At 39.3% G+C, this 16,593-nt stretch overlaps 1 protein-coding gene across 2 annotated transcripts in view; it reads right to left on the reverse strand.

Annotated features, from left to right (window-relative positions):
- Window positions 1-16,593, reverse strand: part of SRGAP1 (SLIT-ROBO Rho GTPase activating protein 1) — a 302,903-nt gene that overhangs the window by 53,155 nt on the left and 233,155 nt on the right. For both annotated transcript variants that reach the window (XM_032173165.2, XM_032173166.2), the window contains exons 9-10: window positions 3,864-4,061; window positions 2,620-2,704 (exon numbers count right to left, since the gene is read on the reverse strand). In XM_032173165.2, coding sequence (XP_032029056.1) covers window positions 2,620-2,704; window positions 3,864-4,061 — 283 coding nt within the window. The remainder of the gene's footprint in view (window positions 1-2,619; window positions 2,705-3,863; window positions 4,062-16,593) is intronic.

Consider the following 16,593-nt stretch of genomic DNA (forward strand, 5'->3'; position numbering starts at 1 on the left):
TTGGTGTGCCACCCAGCGTGCAAAAGGGGCAGGGCTAGGAAGCAAGACGTCTGCAACCAGTGGGCAGAAGCTAGTGTGCCTGCTGCTGATGGATGAAAGCCATCCAGTTTCTTCTGCAGCATAAATGGAGTCCTGTGAAGGTTTTATACACCTCAACACAGCTTGTGTCCCTGGTATACCAGAGCCTGTTGAAAAAAACTCCAAGATATAGAAGTCCTGAGCTGGGCACCGTGGCCCACGCCTGTCATCTCAGTACTTTGGGGGGCTGAGGTGGGTGGATCCTGAGGTCAGGAGTTCGAGACCAGCCTGGCCAACATGGTGAGACACCCCCCGTCTCTACTAAGAATACAACATTAGCCGGGCATGGTGGCAAATGCCTGTAATCCCAGCTACTCAGCAGGCAAGGCTGGAGAATCACTTAAACCTGGGAGGTGGAGGTTGCAGTGAGCTGAGATTGTACCATTGCACTCCAGCCTGGGCGACGAGAGTGAAACTCCATCTCAAATAAAAAAAAAAAAAAGAAAATTCTGGCTTGCAGTTCACAAAGTATAATATAGATTTATGCAGTTCAGCAGCTAAAGACAGAATTTGGCATGTGGATTCAATAAATTGGCTAGAATATAGCCCCATCCAATAATGACATGTAAAAGAATATTAACCACTGGAGCTTTCTCTCTAGGAGACACAAGAGAATCCATGTTGAATAGGTACCATAAAAGTTTCAGAATGTGGCCCCAAGCATATTAACACATGTGTCTGCAAGCAGTGCCAAGAATGAATTCCCCCACTACTTCATGCTCTCAAACACAATTTCTAAAGTGGTATCCATCCTCACAGGGTAGGACTTTGTGCCTGCAAGCGTTCATCCACACTTAGGATAATTTATGCTTTAGGCCTGGCAACTGACCTTGAGGGCATCACTTGAAATATCAGGCATTTGTGAAAAATTGGAAAAAAAAAAAAAAAAAGACCTTACATGATACTGTGAGGGGAAAAAGAAAAAACAGGACACAATTGTAAGAAAACTATTCAAAGATAAAAAGACTTTTTTTTTTTTTTTTTTAAAGTTCAAACCTACAGAAGAGTTAAAAGAGCAGTATAGGAAGCATCCTTATCCCCTTCATGTAGATTTTCCGGCTGTTAATGTTTGCCACCTTGACTGTACTCTCTCTCTCTCTCTCTCTCTCCCTCTTTTTTTTTTTTTTTTGGAACCGTTTGAAGGTAAGTTGTAGACGTCATGACACTTTAGCAAGCATTTCTTAAGAATAAGAATGTTCTTCTTTATAATCACAATACCATTATCATATCTAGGAAAATTAACACTAATTCAATAATATTATTTAATATAGACTGTATTTCGACTCCCCTAATTGTTCTTAAAATGTCTTTCATAACTTTTGCTTTTCGATTCAGTATCTAATTTAATCTAGTGTGTGAAGGTTCATACATTGTATTTGGTTATTTTATTTTTTAATGACACTTTTTGGTAGTTTAAGTGTTGCTTTTTTTTTTTTTTTTCCCTTCTAGGTGTAACTGGCCTTTTCATCCTAACTGTGTCAGACATGGTTCTTAGGTCATGATAACCTTTCTCCATGTGGTCATTCCCTGAGGATGATGAGTTCTTTGGCAGAAACCAGGAGATAAGGTGATGGAAACTTTATGGTTAAGGAAGGTTCCAGAATGGTAGGAGGCAAGAATTTAGGTCTAAGAGGGGCAATCTCTTTTTTGACCTGAGTTACTCACACAACTCAGTCCTCTCGTTTCCCACTCCCTTCCATGTTCTCTTTTACTTTTTCTAACTTCTGGCAGGGTCTAATGTGAATAAAAGATAAAGTCACAGACTATGAAGGACTTAAGACAGGAACTTAGCTTGCATTTATTTTTTTCCTTTTAAATTTCATAAAGACAAAGAGAAACATTAACATTTATACAGTCCCCTTTGCCTGTATTCCCATGCCTCCCCTCAGTCTCCTCATTTGTAAAAATGGAGAAATTATTAGTGCACAGTAAAATATACGACTCAGAACAAAGCCTGGCGCAGAGAAAGCCTTACAACTGTTAGCTGTTGCTGCTGTTTTCATTACTATTATTAGACATAGCAATCTATTTATACTGTAAGATTGTTTCTCAACCACAGCCAATGCCTACCGAAAGAAAAAAATCACCCAAACCGGTTTAACTGGTTTCCAGAGTCTAAACAGGCAACAGATGGAACAACAAACACTCGCCCATTAAAACAAACAGGGGTGGGGTTAGAAGGGTGCAGAAGTCTGAGAAGGGAAGGAAGAAGAGACTGGGGGGTCAGCAGGTAGGGAAGGGGTAGTGTCTCCAGACTTTTCTACGATTGGGAGCACCACGCTCTGTAGATTCCTCCCTAGGAGCTCGGTATTGACTTTCCAGCCCTCCCTGGATTTCACTATGCTTCCTCAAGGTTAGCACCACGCTTTAGAAGAAAATAGTGCCAGGAGAACTTGATCATGACATATACAAATGAAACCAAATCTAAACACAGACTGTCCTCTGCTTCTTAAAGCACATACAATTCATACCCTTTCTGGAATATATACATGATATGATGTATCATCCAGGTCATCTTCCCAAACATTTCGGATAACTCACCTTCTCCCAGGGTCCTCTGCAGCAAGTCATGTTTGGCTTGAAGTTTCATGATGAGATTACTGCCTTCCAAATATTCTCTGAGTTTCTGCAAAAGGCAAGAATAATTTTTAAATCTTTTTTTTTTTTTTTTTTTTTTTTTTTTGAGACAGAGTTTCGCTCGTCGCCCAGGCTGGGGTGCAGTGGCACGATCTTGGTGCACTGCAACCTCTGCCTCTGGGGTTCAAGTGATTCTCCTGCCTCAGCCTCCTGAGTAGCTGGGATTACAAGTGCCCGCCACCACACCTGGCTAATTTTTGTATTTTTAGTAGAGATGGAGTTTCTCCATATTGGCCAGGCTTGTCTTGAACTCTTGACCTCAGGTGATCCGCCTGCCTCGGCCTCCCAAAGTGCTGGGATTACAGGCGTGAGCCACCGCACCCAGCCTAATTTTTAATTTTTAAAAATTATTCAATGTCAAGGAACTTTTCATAGATCTAAAATCCAGCCACTTTGATCTTCTAGATCCTAGAAACTTGTTACTTGAAGTGTGGTCTGCAGACCAGCAGCATCAGCCAACCCTTGGGAGCCTAGGAGAGATGCACACTCTCAGGTTCCTTCTGTACCAGACCTCTGGAAATTAGAACTGGCACTTTCACCAGCTCTCCTGGTGACATGTATGGATATTAAAGTTTAAAAGTACTGTGTGTTTTTAAATTTTAGAGCCGGGATCTCACTCTCTTGCCCAGGCTGGAGTGCAGTAGAGTGATCTCAGCTCATTGCAACCTCTGCCTTCTGGGCTTAAGTGATCCTCTCACCTCAGCCTCCCAAGTAGCTAGGACTACAGTTGCACATCATTATGTCTGCCGGCTAATTTATATATCTATATAAATATAAATATATATATAAATATAAATATATATATGTTTTGTAGAGATGGGGTTTTGCCATGATGCCCAGGCTGGTCCCAAACTCCTGGGCTCAAATGATCCTCCCACCTCAGCCTCCCAAGTGTTGGGATTACAGGGGTGAGCCCCTCTGCCCAGCTAAAAGTACTGTTTTATACCAGCCCTCTAACTAACTAAATAACTCCTAACTAACTAACTCCTAAACTCTTTCCGAGACTGACTGAATCAGGAACTCTGATGGTAGACAGGAGTCTATTTTAACAAAAGGAACCCCAGATGGTTCTGATGCGACTACAGAAGTGGCACTTGGGAATCCTAGATCTGAGCTCTGTAGAGTGGCTTGGGAAGTGGCGGGCGCACCATGAAGTAGAACTGTTCAGTTTCCTGCTGGTTGGCTCTTCTCTTGGCGATGCTGGGTTTACTCAGGTAGGTTTCAGAGACAGTGGACTTCACAGATTCTGTGGAACGACTGTGCTGGAAGCATTCAGAAACATCATAGTCTTCAATGGTGACCATATCTTGTATTGTCTGCAAGGTGGCTTCAGTCGTTTTCTTAACCTGGGAAAAGAAATACATTTCTCATGTTACTTCATTATTTCACGAATCCCACAAACAGGGAAAGTCCACTCTGTCAGGCAGAGATGAGGACACAGGGCCTGCCCCCACCAGTCTATTAGGAGAGAAACAAAGGTAAAAAACACTCCATATCACCAGTTTAAGGGAACGATTTCTTCAAAATCATCCTAAGAAGGTTATCACTTTATATTTCAGTACTTATAAATCTCATATATTACTGGGTACTCTCTCAATTACTTTTTTGTCTTAACATTTTCAACTGAAGTCAAACTACATATAGAAAAATACACAGACCATAAGTGTGCAGCTTGATGATGAATTATCACATAGGGAACACACCTATGTGAGTAACAATCAGACCAAGAAAAAGTATATTACGAGTCTGCTTGTGCCTCTCCCAATTACCATACACCTATACCCTCTCCTTCTCCATTGCCTGCATTTCTAAGATTAGATATTAGCTTTGCCCATTCTTGCACTTTACATGAATGAAATCCTACAGGATGTATAACTTTTGTCTTCCTTTTGCTCAACGTGAGATACACTCATTTCTTATGAGTATATTTCATTGCTATTCATTGTAGGAATATGCTGTAATTCATCCATTTTACTATTGATAGATGATTTTTTTTAGTTGTGGGGTATTTTAAATAATGCTACTATAAACACATTTTTGTTTAGTCACACATATATGAATAGAATTGCTGCTAAACTGTTTTCCAAAATGATTGTAATTTATAATCTCACCAGCAGAGTGGAAGAATCCTTGCTATTCCACATCCTCATCAACAGTTGGTATTGTCAGTCTTTCTTTTAAATTTAAACAATTGTGTTGGGTGTGCAGTGGTATCTCACTGTGGTTTGAATATGCATTTCCCTGATATATGAGATTGAGCACATTATCATATGTTTAAGGCAATTTGGATCTCCTTAATTGAGAACACTTTGTTAAAATCTCTTGCTCCATTTTCTAAGTTATGAGTCTTTTTCTTAATGATTTGTTGATATGGATATGAGTCTTTTTGTAGTTACATGTGTTGCAAATATTTTTCCCCACTCTGTGCTATGGTTTTTCCCTCCTTCAATAGTGTCCAGATGAACAAAGATTCTAATTTTAATATAATGCATTTATCAATTCTTTCCTTTTAGTGTTTTTTGTGTCCTATTTAAGAAATATTTTCCTATCTCATAGCCATAAAGATACTGTTTTATGTTATCTGTTAGGAGTTTATTTATTTGTTAATCTTCTAGTAGTCTTTTTATTCACTGAAGGTCACATTCTACCTTTGCTTATCGAAGTGTAATGTAAATTGATAGCTTTTTCCTTCTGTCACACAACGTTAAGAGTTTAGAACACCTTAACTTCATTTACTCCTCCTGATTTATATGCTATTTTTGTAATACATTATAATAGGATATATATAAATATTTATATGTAAATTTAAGACATTATTAGTTTATGTAGTCAATATTCATTTAGCATCACTCATGTATTCATTACATTCTTTGAGGTCAAGTGCTTATATTTTAAGGGTACCCTTTAGAAATTCTTTTTAGTATGTGTCTGTTTTGTTGACTTGACAGTGTCTTTTATTTCACCTTCATTTATTAAATATCTTTTTCTGTGCAGCAGTTATTTTCTTTTTGTATATTAGAAATATATCACTGTACTTTGTTGTGGCTTCTATGTTCCTGTTGAGTGAGAAGGTTACCGTCAGTCTGTCATTGCTTTGAATAAAATCTGCTTTCTTTTTCCAGCTGCTTTTAAAATTTTCTATTCATCTTTGGGTTTCTGCAGTTTCACTGTAATATATCTAGGTAAGGATTTAAAAAATATATTCTGCCTGGAATTTCTTGGACTGCTTGACTTTGTGTGATATTTTTTATAGGTTTTAGAAAGTTTGCAGCTTTTATCTTTTCAAATATTGACTCTATATTCTTTAATTTTTCTTTCTGAACGGGGTGCGGTCACTCACGCCTGTAATCCCAGTACTTTGGGAGGCTGAGACGGTGGATCTCTTGAGGTCAGGAGTTCGAGACCAGCCTGGCCAATATGGTGAAACCCCATCTCTACTAAAAATACAAAATAGCTGGGTGTGGTGGTATGTGCCTGTAATCCCAGCTACTTGGGAAGCTGAGTCAGGAGAATTGCCTGAACCCAGGAGGCAGAAGTTGCAGTGAGCTGAGATCGTGCCACTGCACTCCAGCCTGGGCAAAAAAGTGAGACTCTGTCTCAAAAAAAAAAAAAAAAAAAAATTTTTTTTTCTTTCTGGGAGTTCAATTAGTATATTAGACATTACTGTGTTCTCTGTATCTCTTATTCTTCTTTTCCATATTTTATTATCTTTTGTTTTTGATGCTGTGTTTTTATTATTTCTTCTGATTTGTCTTCTTTCATGATTTATTTTTTAGTTCTACCTGATGTTAAACTCACCCACTGCTTTCTTAATTTTGGTTATTTCTCAGTGCTAGAATTCCTATGTAGCTCATTTTCAAATCTGTTATTTTAGTGCTTATGATTTCCTGATGAAATCTAAGCTTGGCTTTTAAAAACCTCCTTGAACACTGTAAATAGTTCTTTTGTCATTTATTTCTGATAATCCCAATATCTGGAGTTCCTGTGGGGGTGTCTCTATTGTCTATTATTTCTTCTGGCTATCACTCATGGTTTCTTATCTCCTCATTGTCTAATTATCTTTGCTAGATATTTTTTGTAGAGTTATTTGAGGTCAAAGGTGAGATTATCCTCCAAAGAGAATGTTTATTTTCCCAAACCATTAGGGGCACTAATAGCTCTCTGGATTTTATTACTGTTCAAAATATTGGATGCTCTTCCTTTTGGGAAGATATGGTTCCCTGTGTCACAGGTTTCAGGCTTGGCCATGCATCGTGTCCTAGAAAATGAAATTTGAAAGAATCAGTTGAGTGACCCAGTCCATCATTACAGGAAGTGGAAATCTTTTCAGTTACTTTTTTTTTTTTGAACAAAATAATGTTTGGGAAAGAAACAGTAGCAATTAGTACTAGTTTAGATGCTTAGAAGGTCATGTGATGGAATTAATATTAAAAGAAGAAGGGAAAGAAATTTAATAGACAATAATCATTCCTGGGGTTATGCACAATGCAAAGGGTAGATACTGTGGGAAAGGAGCATATTAATGACCATTAAAAATACTGTAATTAATTACTGTAAGGAGGTCATAATTAAATATCTATAGACTGAATTAAAAGAGTCACCATCCTACACTAGTCAAATAGGCTTTTGCAGCTTGTAGACAAATTTCTAATGACAGTATCATACACAAGTTTTAAAAGCACTGTATTTCAAACATATAGATGTGACAATGGTATACTCTGAGAAAAGTGTACTTGATGACTCTGTTGGGAACAAGTCCCCCAAAATCTGGCCATAAACTGGCCCCAAAACTGGCCATAAACAAAATCTCTGCAGCACTGTGACATGTTCATGATGGCCATAATGCCCACGCTGGAAGGTTGTGGGTTTACCAGAATGAGGGCAAGGAACACCTGGCCCGCCCAGGACGGAAAACTGCTTAAAGGCATTCTTAAGCCAGAAACAATAGCATGAGCGATCTGTGCCTTAAGGACATGCTCCTGCTGCAGTTAACTAGCCCAACCTATTCCTTTAATTCGGCCCATCCCTTCGTTTCCCATAAGGGATACTTTTAGTTAATCGAATATCTATAGAAACAATGCTAACGACTGGCTTGCTGTTAATAAATATGTGGGTAAATCTCTGTTTGGGGCTCCCAGCTCTGAAGGCTGTGAGACCCCTGATTTCCCACTTCACACCTCTATATTTCTGTGTATGTCTTTAATTCCTCTTGCACCACTGGGTTAGGGTCTCCCTGACCAAGGTGGTCTCGGCAGACTCAAAATGTGGCTCTGGTAATGACAAACACAATATCAGGATATATGAAGAGCCTTCATAAAATTGCGAAAATGAGAAAAATATAGTATCTGTAAATTAAAACAGTTTTATATAATAAGTGATTTAAAATACTTTTGCATAACTAAATTAATAGCTGAATACTGAAGGTAAATATTTGACTATGTTATCTACATCTCCATAAATTTTATATTTATAATACTTTTAAAAAATGGAAGCCTTTACTTGTGCCAATATGTAGTAATTAAAATACTACAAAGTAAATGCTATTATTCCTTTATTCAATTAAACTCTTGAAATTGACAAATGTGTAAGAAAATACAGGCAAAAGAGTATACTGTGTTGTCTGAGGAAGTCAGGGAAGGCACCATTCAGAAGATAAATTTTGAGCATATATTAAAAGGTGAGTAGGTGTTCACTGCAAAAAAGGGCATTCCAGGCAGAGGAAAAAGTGGGAAAAGAGAGAGTCTGGCCTTCTTGGGCTACAACAAGTAGCTTTATATGAGAAGTAGGAGTGCATAGCATCTTGAGACGATGGCTTGCTAATAAAGGACCTTTCTATCGTATGATACTGCAGTTAGAATTTAAAAAAATAAAAAATCAAGGCCCTCATATACCACACTTAATTGAGAATCAACAGGGAGCCACTGATACCTACAAGGGACAGTTTAGATTTACATTTTTAAAAGATCCCTGAGTTGATGAACAATAAAAGGGAAAGAGACAGAAAGCAGGAAAGTTAGTCAGGAGACCCTAGTTCCATTGAGAGGTGATGAAACCTTGATCTAACAAAGTTAAGAGTGGGAATGAACATGATGGGGCATATTTGAAAAACATTTAAGCAACAGCAATAGGAGTTAATCTTTTTCAACAAGTGCCTTAAATAGCAAAACTGCTGGAAAGAACTACAGCTTCTTTTGCTCTGGAGGGCAGAGCAGAACTTCCAACTACATAGAAGCATGAAAAGTATATAATGTTCTTCAGATACCAGTGAGGTGAAGTATAAGAATAACATGATGTAAGGTTCAATAAGGTGCTCTGATATGTACCTAATTAAAATACAATTAAAGGAGGTCAATGACAAAAAAAGCTCCTAAAACAAACAAACAAAAAAAACCACAAAATCCATCTGAACAACAAAAAACCCCAAAATAATCATGAACCAAAATAAACACTTGTAATTTGTCTTCAAATACAGTCAGTTTTTTTTTTTTAATGGATTCTGTATCCATGTATTCAACCATTCACAAATTCAACCAACTGTGGGTCAAAAATATTTGGAAAAAAAATAAAAAATAATAACACAACAATAAAAAATAACAAAACCCAATATAACTATTTACATAGGATTTACATTGTTTTAGGTATTATAAGTAATCTAGAGATGATTTAAAGTATAGAAAAATGTGTGCAGGTGATGTGCAGATGCCACACCATTTATTTAAGGGACTTGAGCATCTTCGGGTTTTGGTATCTGTGGGAGGTCCTGGAACCAATCCCCTTTGGATGCCACGGGACAACTGTAATCTGTAAATTTGTTGGAATTTTGCAATTAAAGTGTGTTCACTGAGTTTATGAGACAGATGGTTACATAAGAATGTTTCACTAGAACCATGTTCTTACATATAGGAAACAAGAGACAGCAGCATTATCAAATGCACACATGGAATACATATACGAAGAATCAAAATCAACAATGCCATTTTTCTTCTTTTTTTCAACGTCCTTCTCAGAAGCAATGGTGTCATGGTTAAATTTGGAAGTATCAGGAATAAAGGATGTGACAGAAGCCACCAGACACAATGCTGGGACTGCATATCATCCCATGGGATGCTCGCAACAGACAGTGACACCAGCTTCTGACACACACCAGCCATATTAGTAAGTCTCAGGGGGGAACATAATGAGGCAAATATGAAACAGCTAATATGAGCCTTGAAATACCTCCCCATCAGCAGCAGGAAAACACAGTTGGGTTTTGGTGGAAGGAGAGGCCAAAGACTTGACAAAGGATTCGTGAGAAACCAGAAGAATGCACTGCACTGAAGGAGCTGCCCAGGTGGCTTGAACTCTGAGCTGTGGGTCAAAACAAATGAGGAGGGAGAGGTGACTTCTGTGAGCTTTTGTGGACTGGCTTTGTGGGCTTTGTGTTACCAGGACATTATCCCTGGGAGAACAAGACAGCCATTTCAGTGTTCTCATTCCCTGAATGCACTGTGTTAGTCTGCTAAGGCAAACCAGGTACTGAGTGGCTTAAACAACAGAAATGTATTGTCTCACAGTGCTGGAGGCTAGACGTCTGAGATCGAGGTGTTGGTTTGCAGGGTTGGTTCTTTCTGAGGGCTGGGAGGGAAGGATCTGTTCCAGGCCTCTCTCCTTGGCTTGCAGATGGCCATCTTCTCCCTATGACTCTTCATATCATCTTCCCTACACCTGTGTCTCTGTATCCAAATTTCCCCTCCCCTTTTTATTATAAGGACACCAGTCATATTGACCTTACTTTAATTCGATTACTTCTGTGAAGCCCTATCTTCAAATAAGATCATATTCTTAGTCACTGGAAGCTAAGAATTTAACATATGAATTTTCAGGGCGGACACAAATCATACCATAACACACTCCATGTATTTTATGGCACTGTGCCTTGTACCTTGCACCTGATGCAGTCCTATTCATCCTTTAAGACTCATCACTCATCTGTGAAGGTGACCCTCATCCCTTCCTTCGCCTCCCCACTGAACTACTTCCTCCTTGCCATTGCTGACCTTGAATGTATTTCAATTACAGCACTGTCATTTCAGATATACTAAAAATTAGCAGAAAGGGACCACACACACACACACACACACACACACACACACACACACACACACACAGAGATTGGGTCAATTCCGTAATTAATTAGCCAAGGGTACAGAAACTCACAGCTAGCACAGGCCACAGAAGGCGAGAGCACAGGCAGAGCATCCTGCCATGGCCTTTTCTTGCTCCTTATACCCTAACATGGGTGCAATGCTAACAACCCTATCCCCTGTCTGTGTTGGGTAGGCATTACCAGATCTGAAAAAAAACAATGTTTGCTGTCTCACAACTGTTTTTTTTTTGGCGGGGGGGGGTAGGGAATGTCACATCACCATTCCAGAAGAATTCACACTAATAATTTATGTACTTGCATTTTAGGTAATGTTTACAAATGCTGGGCTCTCTTGTTTTTGAACAAAATTCATTTTCAGCAACGATATAACTTAATCCAAGGAAGAAAACATCATCGTTGCTCAGGACTCTCAGAACAAAGTCTCTGCCTTCAGCTGTGTCTCAGAAAACCTGTTTTCCTGCAGCCCACCCCTGACTCTGATTTAATGACCCATGTGGGTGGACCTGACACTGAGTGTGGTCTAAGGAGCATGATCTCAAATCAATTTCTCACAAGCACTTGCCTCACTGTTTAGAGGTTTATATTTCCACCTATGGTGGAAGCAACTTGAAGTCAGTGATAACTTAATCTTTATAGCTCCAGGGACTAGCACGGTGCCTGAAACACAGCAAATTATCAGAAAAAGTTCACTGAATGAACAGCGGACGCTGAAGTTATCCTTTCAAATCATGGATGCCAAAATGCTCAGTGCATCAGAGAAAACGAGTTGTTTGTCCACTGAGAACCATCCTGAGCTCTGCCATTTTCTTTGGGGTGCTCTATCCCAGGACTCATTTTTATACCTATCCTAGAAATTCTCTTCATTTCCCTTGGTATTCTTTTGGATCAAGGCCCTCCCTTCAATGAGTTAAAGCTTGCTTGAAACAAAAAATATAAATGTGTGTTTGCGGTGAAAGACGGTTGATCCTATTTTTAATTTTGGCCAAGAAGATGTCATTTAAGGAACAAATGGCAGTTATCTTTTACTTAGGATTTTCCTGTTAGCTCATCAGTAGAAGGTTGCAGGCAAGTCAAAGATACTTAAATCAGTAAAAATGAAGTTAAAGGCCACAAAGAAGATCCAAAACAGCAATTATAATTAAGTGGTTATCAGGCTTCACATCTTATATCAAGTCTCAAAAGAACTTGAGAATCCCCCAGGCGAGTTTGATCATTGATTTACATGACCTGGGATTCTGCTGAGGTCACTGGTACGATGAGAAATTTGGGGGGAAAATGTGATTTTTCTACCCTAGGTAGGAGGTGTAATTGAAATATCTCTTAGTTCCCTCAATTTCCCGTGCCATGCAAATTGTCTCAAATGTTTGCCTAAAATCTTGCTCATTACTGTTGAAAATATCTTGTGTAAGTAATGTATTTTTGGAACAGTCTGTGAAATACTCCTTGGCAAGCTGCTGGTGAAAGGCTTTAAATGGTGCTAGGGAAATTTACGTGGAGCTATCTGTTCATTCAACACTGTCGCAAATTGATTGAGAAATTATGGGCTTCTCTCATTGTACATTCCCCTCAGGGTGGTAAATCTACTATAATTTGAGAGAGACTAGTTGTTTTACATGTGAGGTTTTACTCATAGAACAGCAGTGACATGCTGATGAAATCTTTATTTTCTGGACCAAATATTGGGACAAATGGCCTGAAAATGGGGCAAGCTATTAAAAACCAACACTGTCCTAAAAAAATACAAAAGGCGTAGTTTCTCTCCTCAAAGTAGTTCCTTTTTCTCTTTCTTTGACTGTGTATACATAAAGGGAGGGATGAGAAACTTGAAGAAATGGGAACTGTAATAAATGGTGAGTTACTCCAGAGGCTAGTTTGGAAAGAAAGAAGCAACAGGAATGACCCCTAAGCAGAAATCCCTACAACAAGGCTAAATGCAAACTTTGAGAAAGCAGACGAGACAGTGCAATATTAGGCTGCAAAGTGTTTAGAAAATGTTTATAATGAGAAAGGTAGAAATGATTATTTAGTTTGCTTTTGAAAAGTTGCCTTTAAGAGCAATGTTGGGCCGGGTGGCTGAAATGAGTAATGTGAGCCGGCTATGGCTCTCACCTGTGATCCCAGCACTCTGGGAGGCCAAGGTGGGAAGATCGCTTGAGCCCAGGAGTTCAACCAGCCTGGGGAACATAGGGAGACCCTGTCTCTACAAATAATAAAAAAGTAGCTGGGCATATTATTTTGTGTTTTGAACAAAATTCATGAACAATAGTTGAAAATTTAAAGAATAATTCAAAATAGTTATTTGTAGAGACACTGTCTCTAAAATAATAAAAAAGCAGCTACTTGGGAGGCTGAGGCAGGAGGACCACCTGAGCCCAGGAGGTTGAGGCTGCAGTGATTGTGCCACTGCACTACAGCCTGGATGACAGAGTGGGACCCTGTCTCAAACAAAACAAAACAAAACAAAAACAAAAGTAATGTTTATTAATGTTTCACTTCAAAGTTTTAATAAACAGTTAAGTAATCAAAATAAAACAATAATTGGGAACAAGGCTGTGTGGCAGCAGGCCCTGCTCTAATTCCATATGCACAACACACAGTGGGCACTAATGAATATTCACTGACAGATCTGCTGGAAGTTGGAATCGTGAGACTGAGGTACCAAGGGTGCAAGTTTGCAGCATAATAAAACTCAAACCTCATTTTAAAAAGTTTAACAGGTAAATGGAAAGTTGGGAAGTGACAATAAATGTCACAATCTCTTATGAGTCTTCACCAACCATAAATTTAATTAAGCCCTCTCAAACCTTTTAACTTTTACTACTTGTAAGTATACTGAGGCCATTTCACAAGTGTGTACTGCTCTCTTCTCTTTGTTTTAAGGCAGGTGATACAAACTCAAATATCTTTAAGGGCCAGGCAAACCATGAAAATGAGGTGAGTGGGCTGAGTGGAGAACATGGCAAACAGGAAGCACACATTCTGTGTCTAAGAGAAGTCAGTTATCGTCCTATAGAAACACAGGTCTAGTGTGATCAGTTCTTCTAATTTTTAAAGAGGCTGGATATTGATAAATATATATATATATATAATTTATAATATGTACATATATACGCACATTTTTTTTTTTTTTTTTTTTGAGAGAGTCTTGCACTGTCGCCCAGGCTGGAGTGCAGTGGAACGATCTCAGCTCACTGCAACCTCCGCCTCCTGGGTTCAAGTGATTCTCCCGCCTCAGCCTCCTGAGTAACCGGGACTACAGGCATGCACCACCATGTCTGGCTAATTTTTATACTTTTAGTAGAGATGGCGTTTTGCCATGTTGGCCAGGCTGATCTCGAACTCCTGACCTCAAGAGATCTGCCTACCTTGGCCTCCCAAAGTGCTGGGATTATAGGTGTGAGCCACTGTGCCCACCCTGCATATTGATATTTTTATGAAAACTTACAGTTTTTAAAGGACAGCAAATAACTTTCAAAACCCAAGCACTGTAGAGCAAACAAAAGTTTTCAGGCCAGGAGTGGTGGCTCACGCCTGTAATCCCAGCATCTTGGGAGGCTGAGGTAGGCGGATCGCTTGAATCCAGGAGTTAGAGACCAGCCTGGGCAACGTGGTGAAACCCAGTTTCTGTAAAAAATACAAAAATCAGCCAGGCGTGGTGGCACATGCCTGTAGTCCCAGCTACTCAGGTAGCTGAGGTGGGAGGATCACCTGAGCCTGCGAGGTCGAGGTGCAGTGAGCTGTGATTGTGCCTCTGCACCCCAGCCTGGGTGGCAGAGTGAGACCCTGTCTCAAAAAAAATTTTTTTTCATGGGCCAGATATGGTCTGTTGCAGGTGGTGCCTACTTTTTTTTTTTTTTTTTTTTTTGAGACAGAGTTTTGCTCTGTTGCCCAGGCTGGAGTGCAGTGGCACGATCTCGGCTCACTGCAACCTCCCCGGTTCAAGTGATTCTCCTGTCTCAGTCTCCTGAGTAGCTGGGATTACAGGCACATGCTGCCATGCCTGGCTAATTTTTCATATTTTAGTAGAGACAGAGTTTCACCATGTTGCCCAGGCTGGTCTCGAACTCTGGAGCTCAGGCAATCTGCCCCGCCTTGGCCTCCCAAAGTGACTATTTAAAGTATTCTAAGATTTGGTGAAAAGGCTCATGTTCTACTTAGCTGTATTGTCCATGCTTTTTAAAACTTGGGTGAAATTCTCTCTTAACTTTTTTTTGGTGGGGGGAGACAGGGTCCTATTCCATTACCCAGGCTAGAGTGCCGTGGCACAACCATAGCTCCATGCAGCCTCAAGCCCCTGAGGACCTTCAGGATTTATTGTACTGAACCACAGTAACAAAACTCCTTAACTTGGCTCTCAAAGCTTCTTGTTGAATGACCTCACCTTCTCCATCAGTTCATTCCCAAAGAGAACTGGGGTGATAACCAAACTATTCTATTCTCCCAAGGCACCTTGATGTATATTGAAATATCTTTTCTTCCCTCTATTTTTATGGTATCTACTGATTATCAAAAATCTAATTTAAATCTTACTTTCTTTGGGAATCCCACTCCACTACAGTAAATTTTCTTTGGTGTCCAACAAATCATAAACCAGTAGTCATGCTCACAAGAAACATCAGGATAATCCAATTCATTTGCTTCTTCAGCTAATGTTTAAAAATTACTTTTTAAGTTTTATTTTGCAGTCAGTAGGTTTTTAAAAAATTATTTTAATTAATTAATATTTTTAAGAGACAGGGTCCTGCTCTATCACCCAGGCTAAAGTGCAGTGGCACCATCTCACCTCAGTGCAGCCTCGAACTCCTAGGCTCAAGAGATCCTCCCTCAGCTTCCCAAGTTCTTTAGATAATTAAAAAAAATTAACCCTCACAAAGCATTGCCTGACTCTAAGTTTATAAGGACACTGTGCTTCTCCACGTTATGCCTAAAAAGGCATACATTAAGGGTCACAAACTCAAAGGCCTGAGGAGGCCAGACAGGTAACACAAACAGTCCAGTGTAAGAGAACTGGGAGTTGAATGACTTCGGCAAAGCAGGATTCAAATGCCCCAGCTCTTCAATTCATGAGGCAGTGCAGGGCCAGAGTGGCCGGACCTTTTTTTTAAAAAAAAAAAAAAACAGGTCAAAACTTTGGGAGCCAAACAAAACAGATCTGTGAGCTGCCAGTTTTGACTTTGTGTATAATATACTATTTTCCTTGAGTTTAGAGAATGTTATCCAAATAAAACAGCAGAAGGATATGCAGGGAAAAACAAGGGAAGTCACTAGACATACAAACTGTAGATAGAATAGGATCCAGTAAACTGCATTAGGTATTTTGTGAAGCCTAGATAAAACCTAGGCTCTCAAACGCTGCCTCAAGGTGAGCAATAGCTTTCCTTTGGAAAGGCTCATTTGTGGGACTCTACATAGAGATGACATTGGTTGCATCTTAAATATACACATTTGAATAAGGGCTGGTTTGTTTCTGCTCGGAATAATAAAAGCCAAAAATTACAGTGGGTTTTGACCAAATTATACTGGTCTATACATCATTCTTTCTTAACAGAAACAAATACACAGAGCTCAAACATCCTGGTGGGATTAAAACAAAACAGGGTAGGAAAGTGAATTTTGATAATTCACTTTATCATTTGTACGTTATTTTTTCGCTTCTGTCCCACAATCCTTTCTTTTGGGAATTGTCTGTCTCTAGAAATACACTATTTCTGTTGGAATTCTCAATCAAA

The sequence above is a fragment of the Hylobates moloch genome, unplaced genomic scaffold, assembly GCF_009828535.3.
Source record: "Hylobates moloch isolate HMO894 unplaced genomic scaffold, HMol_V3 SCAFFOLD_13, whole genome shotgun sequence".
Lineage (NCBI taxonomy): Eukaryota > Metazoa > Chordata > Mammalia > Primates > Hylobatidae > Hylobates > Hylobates moloch.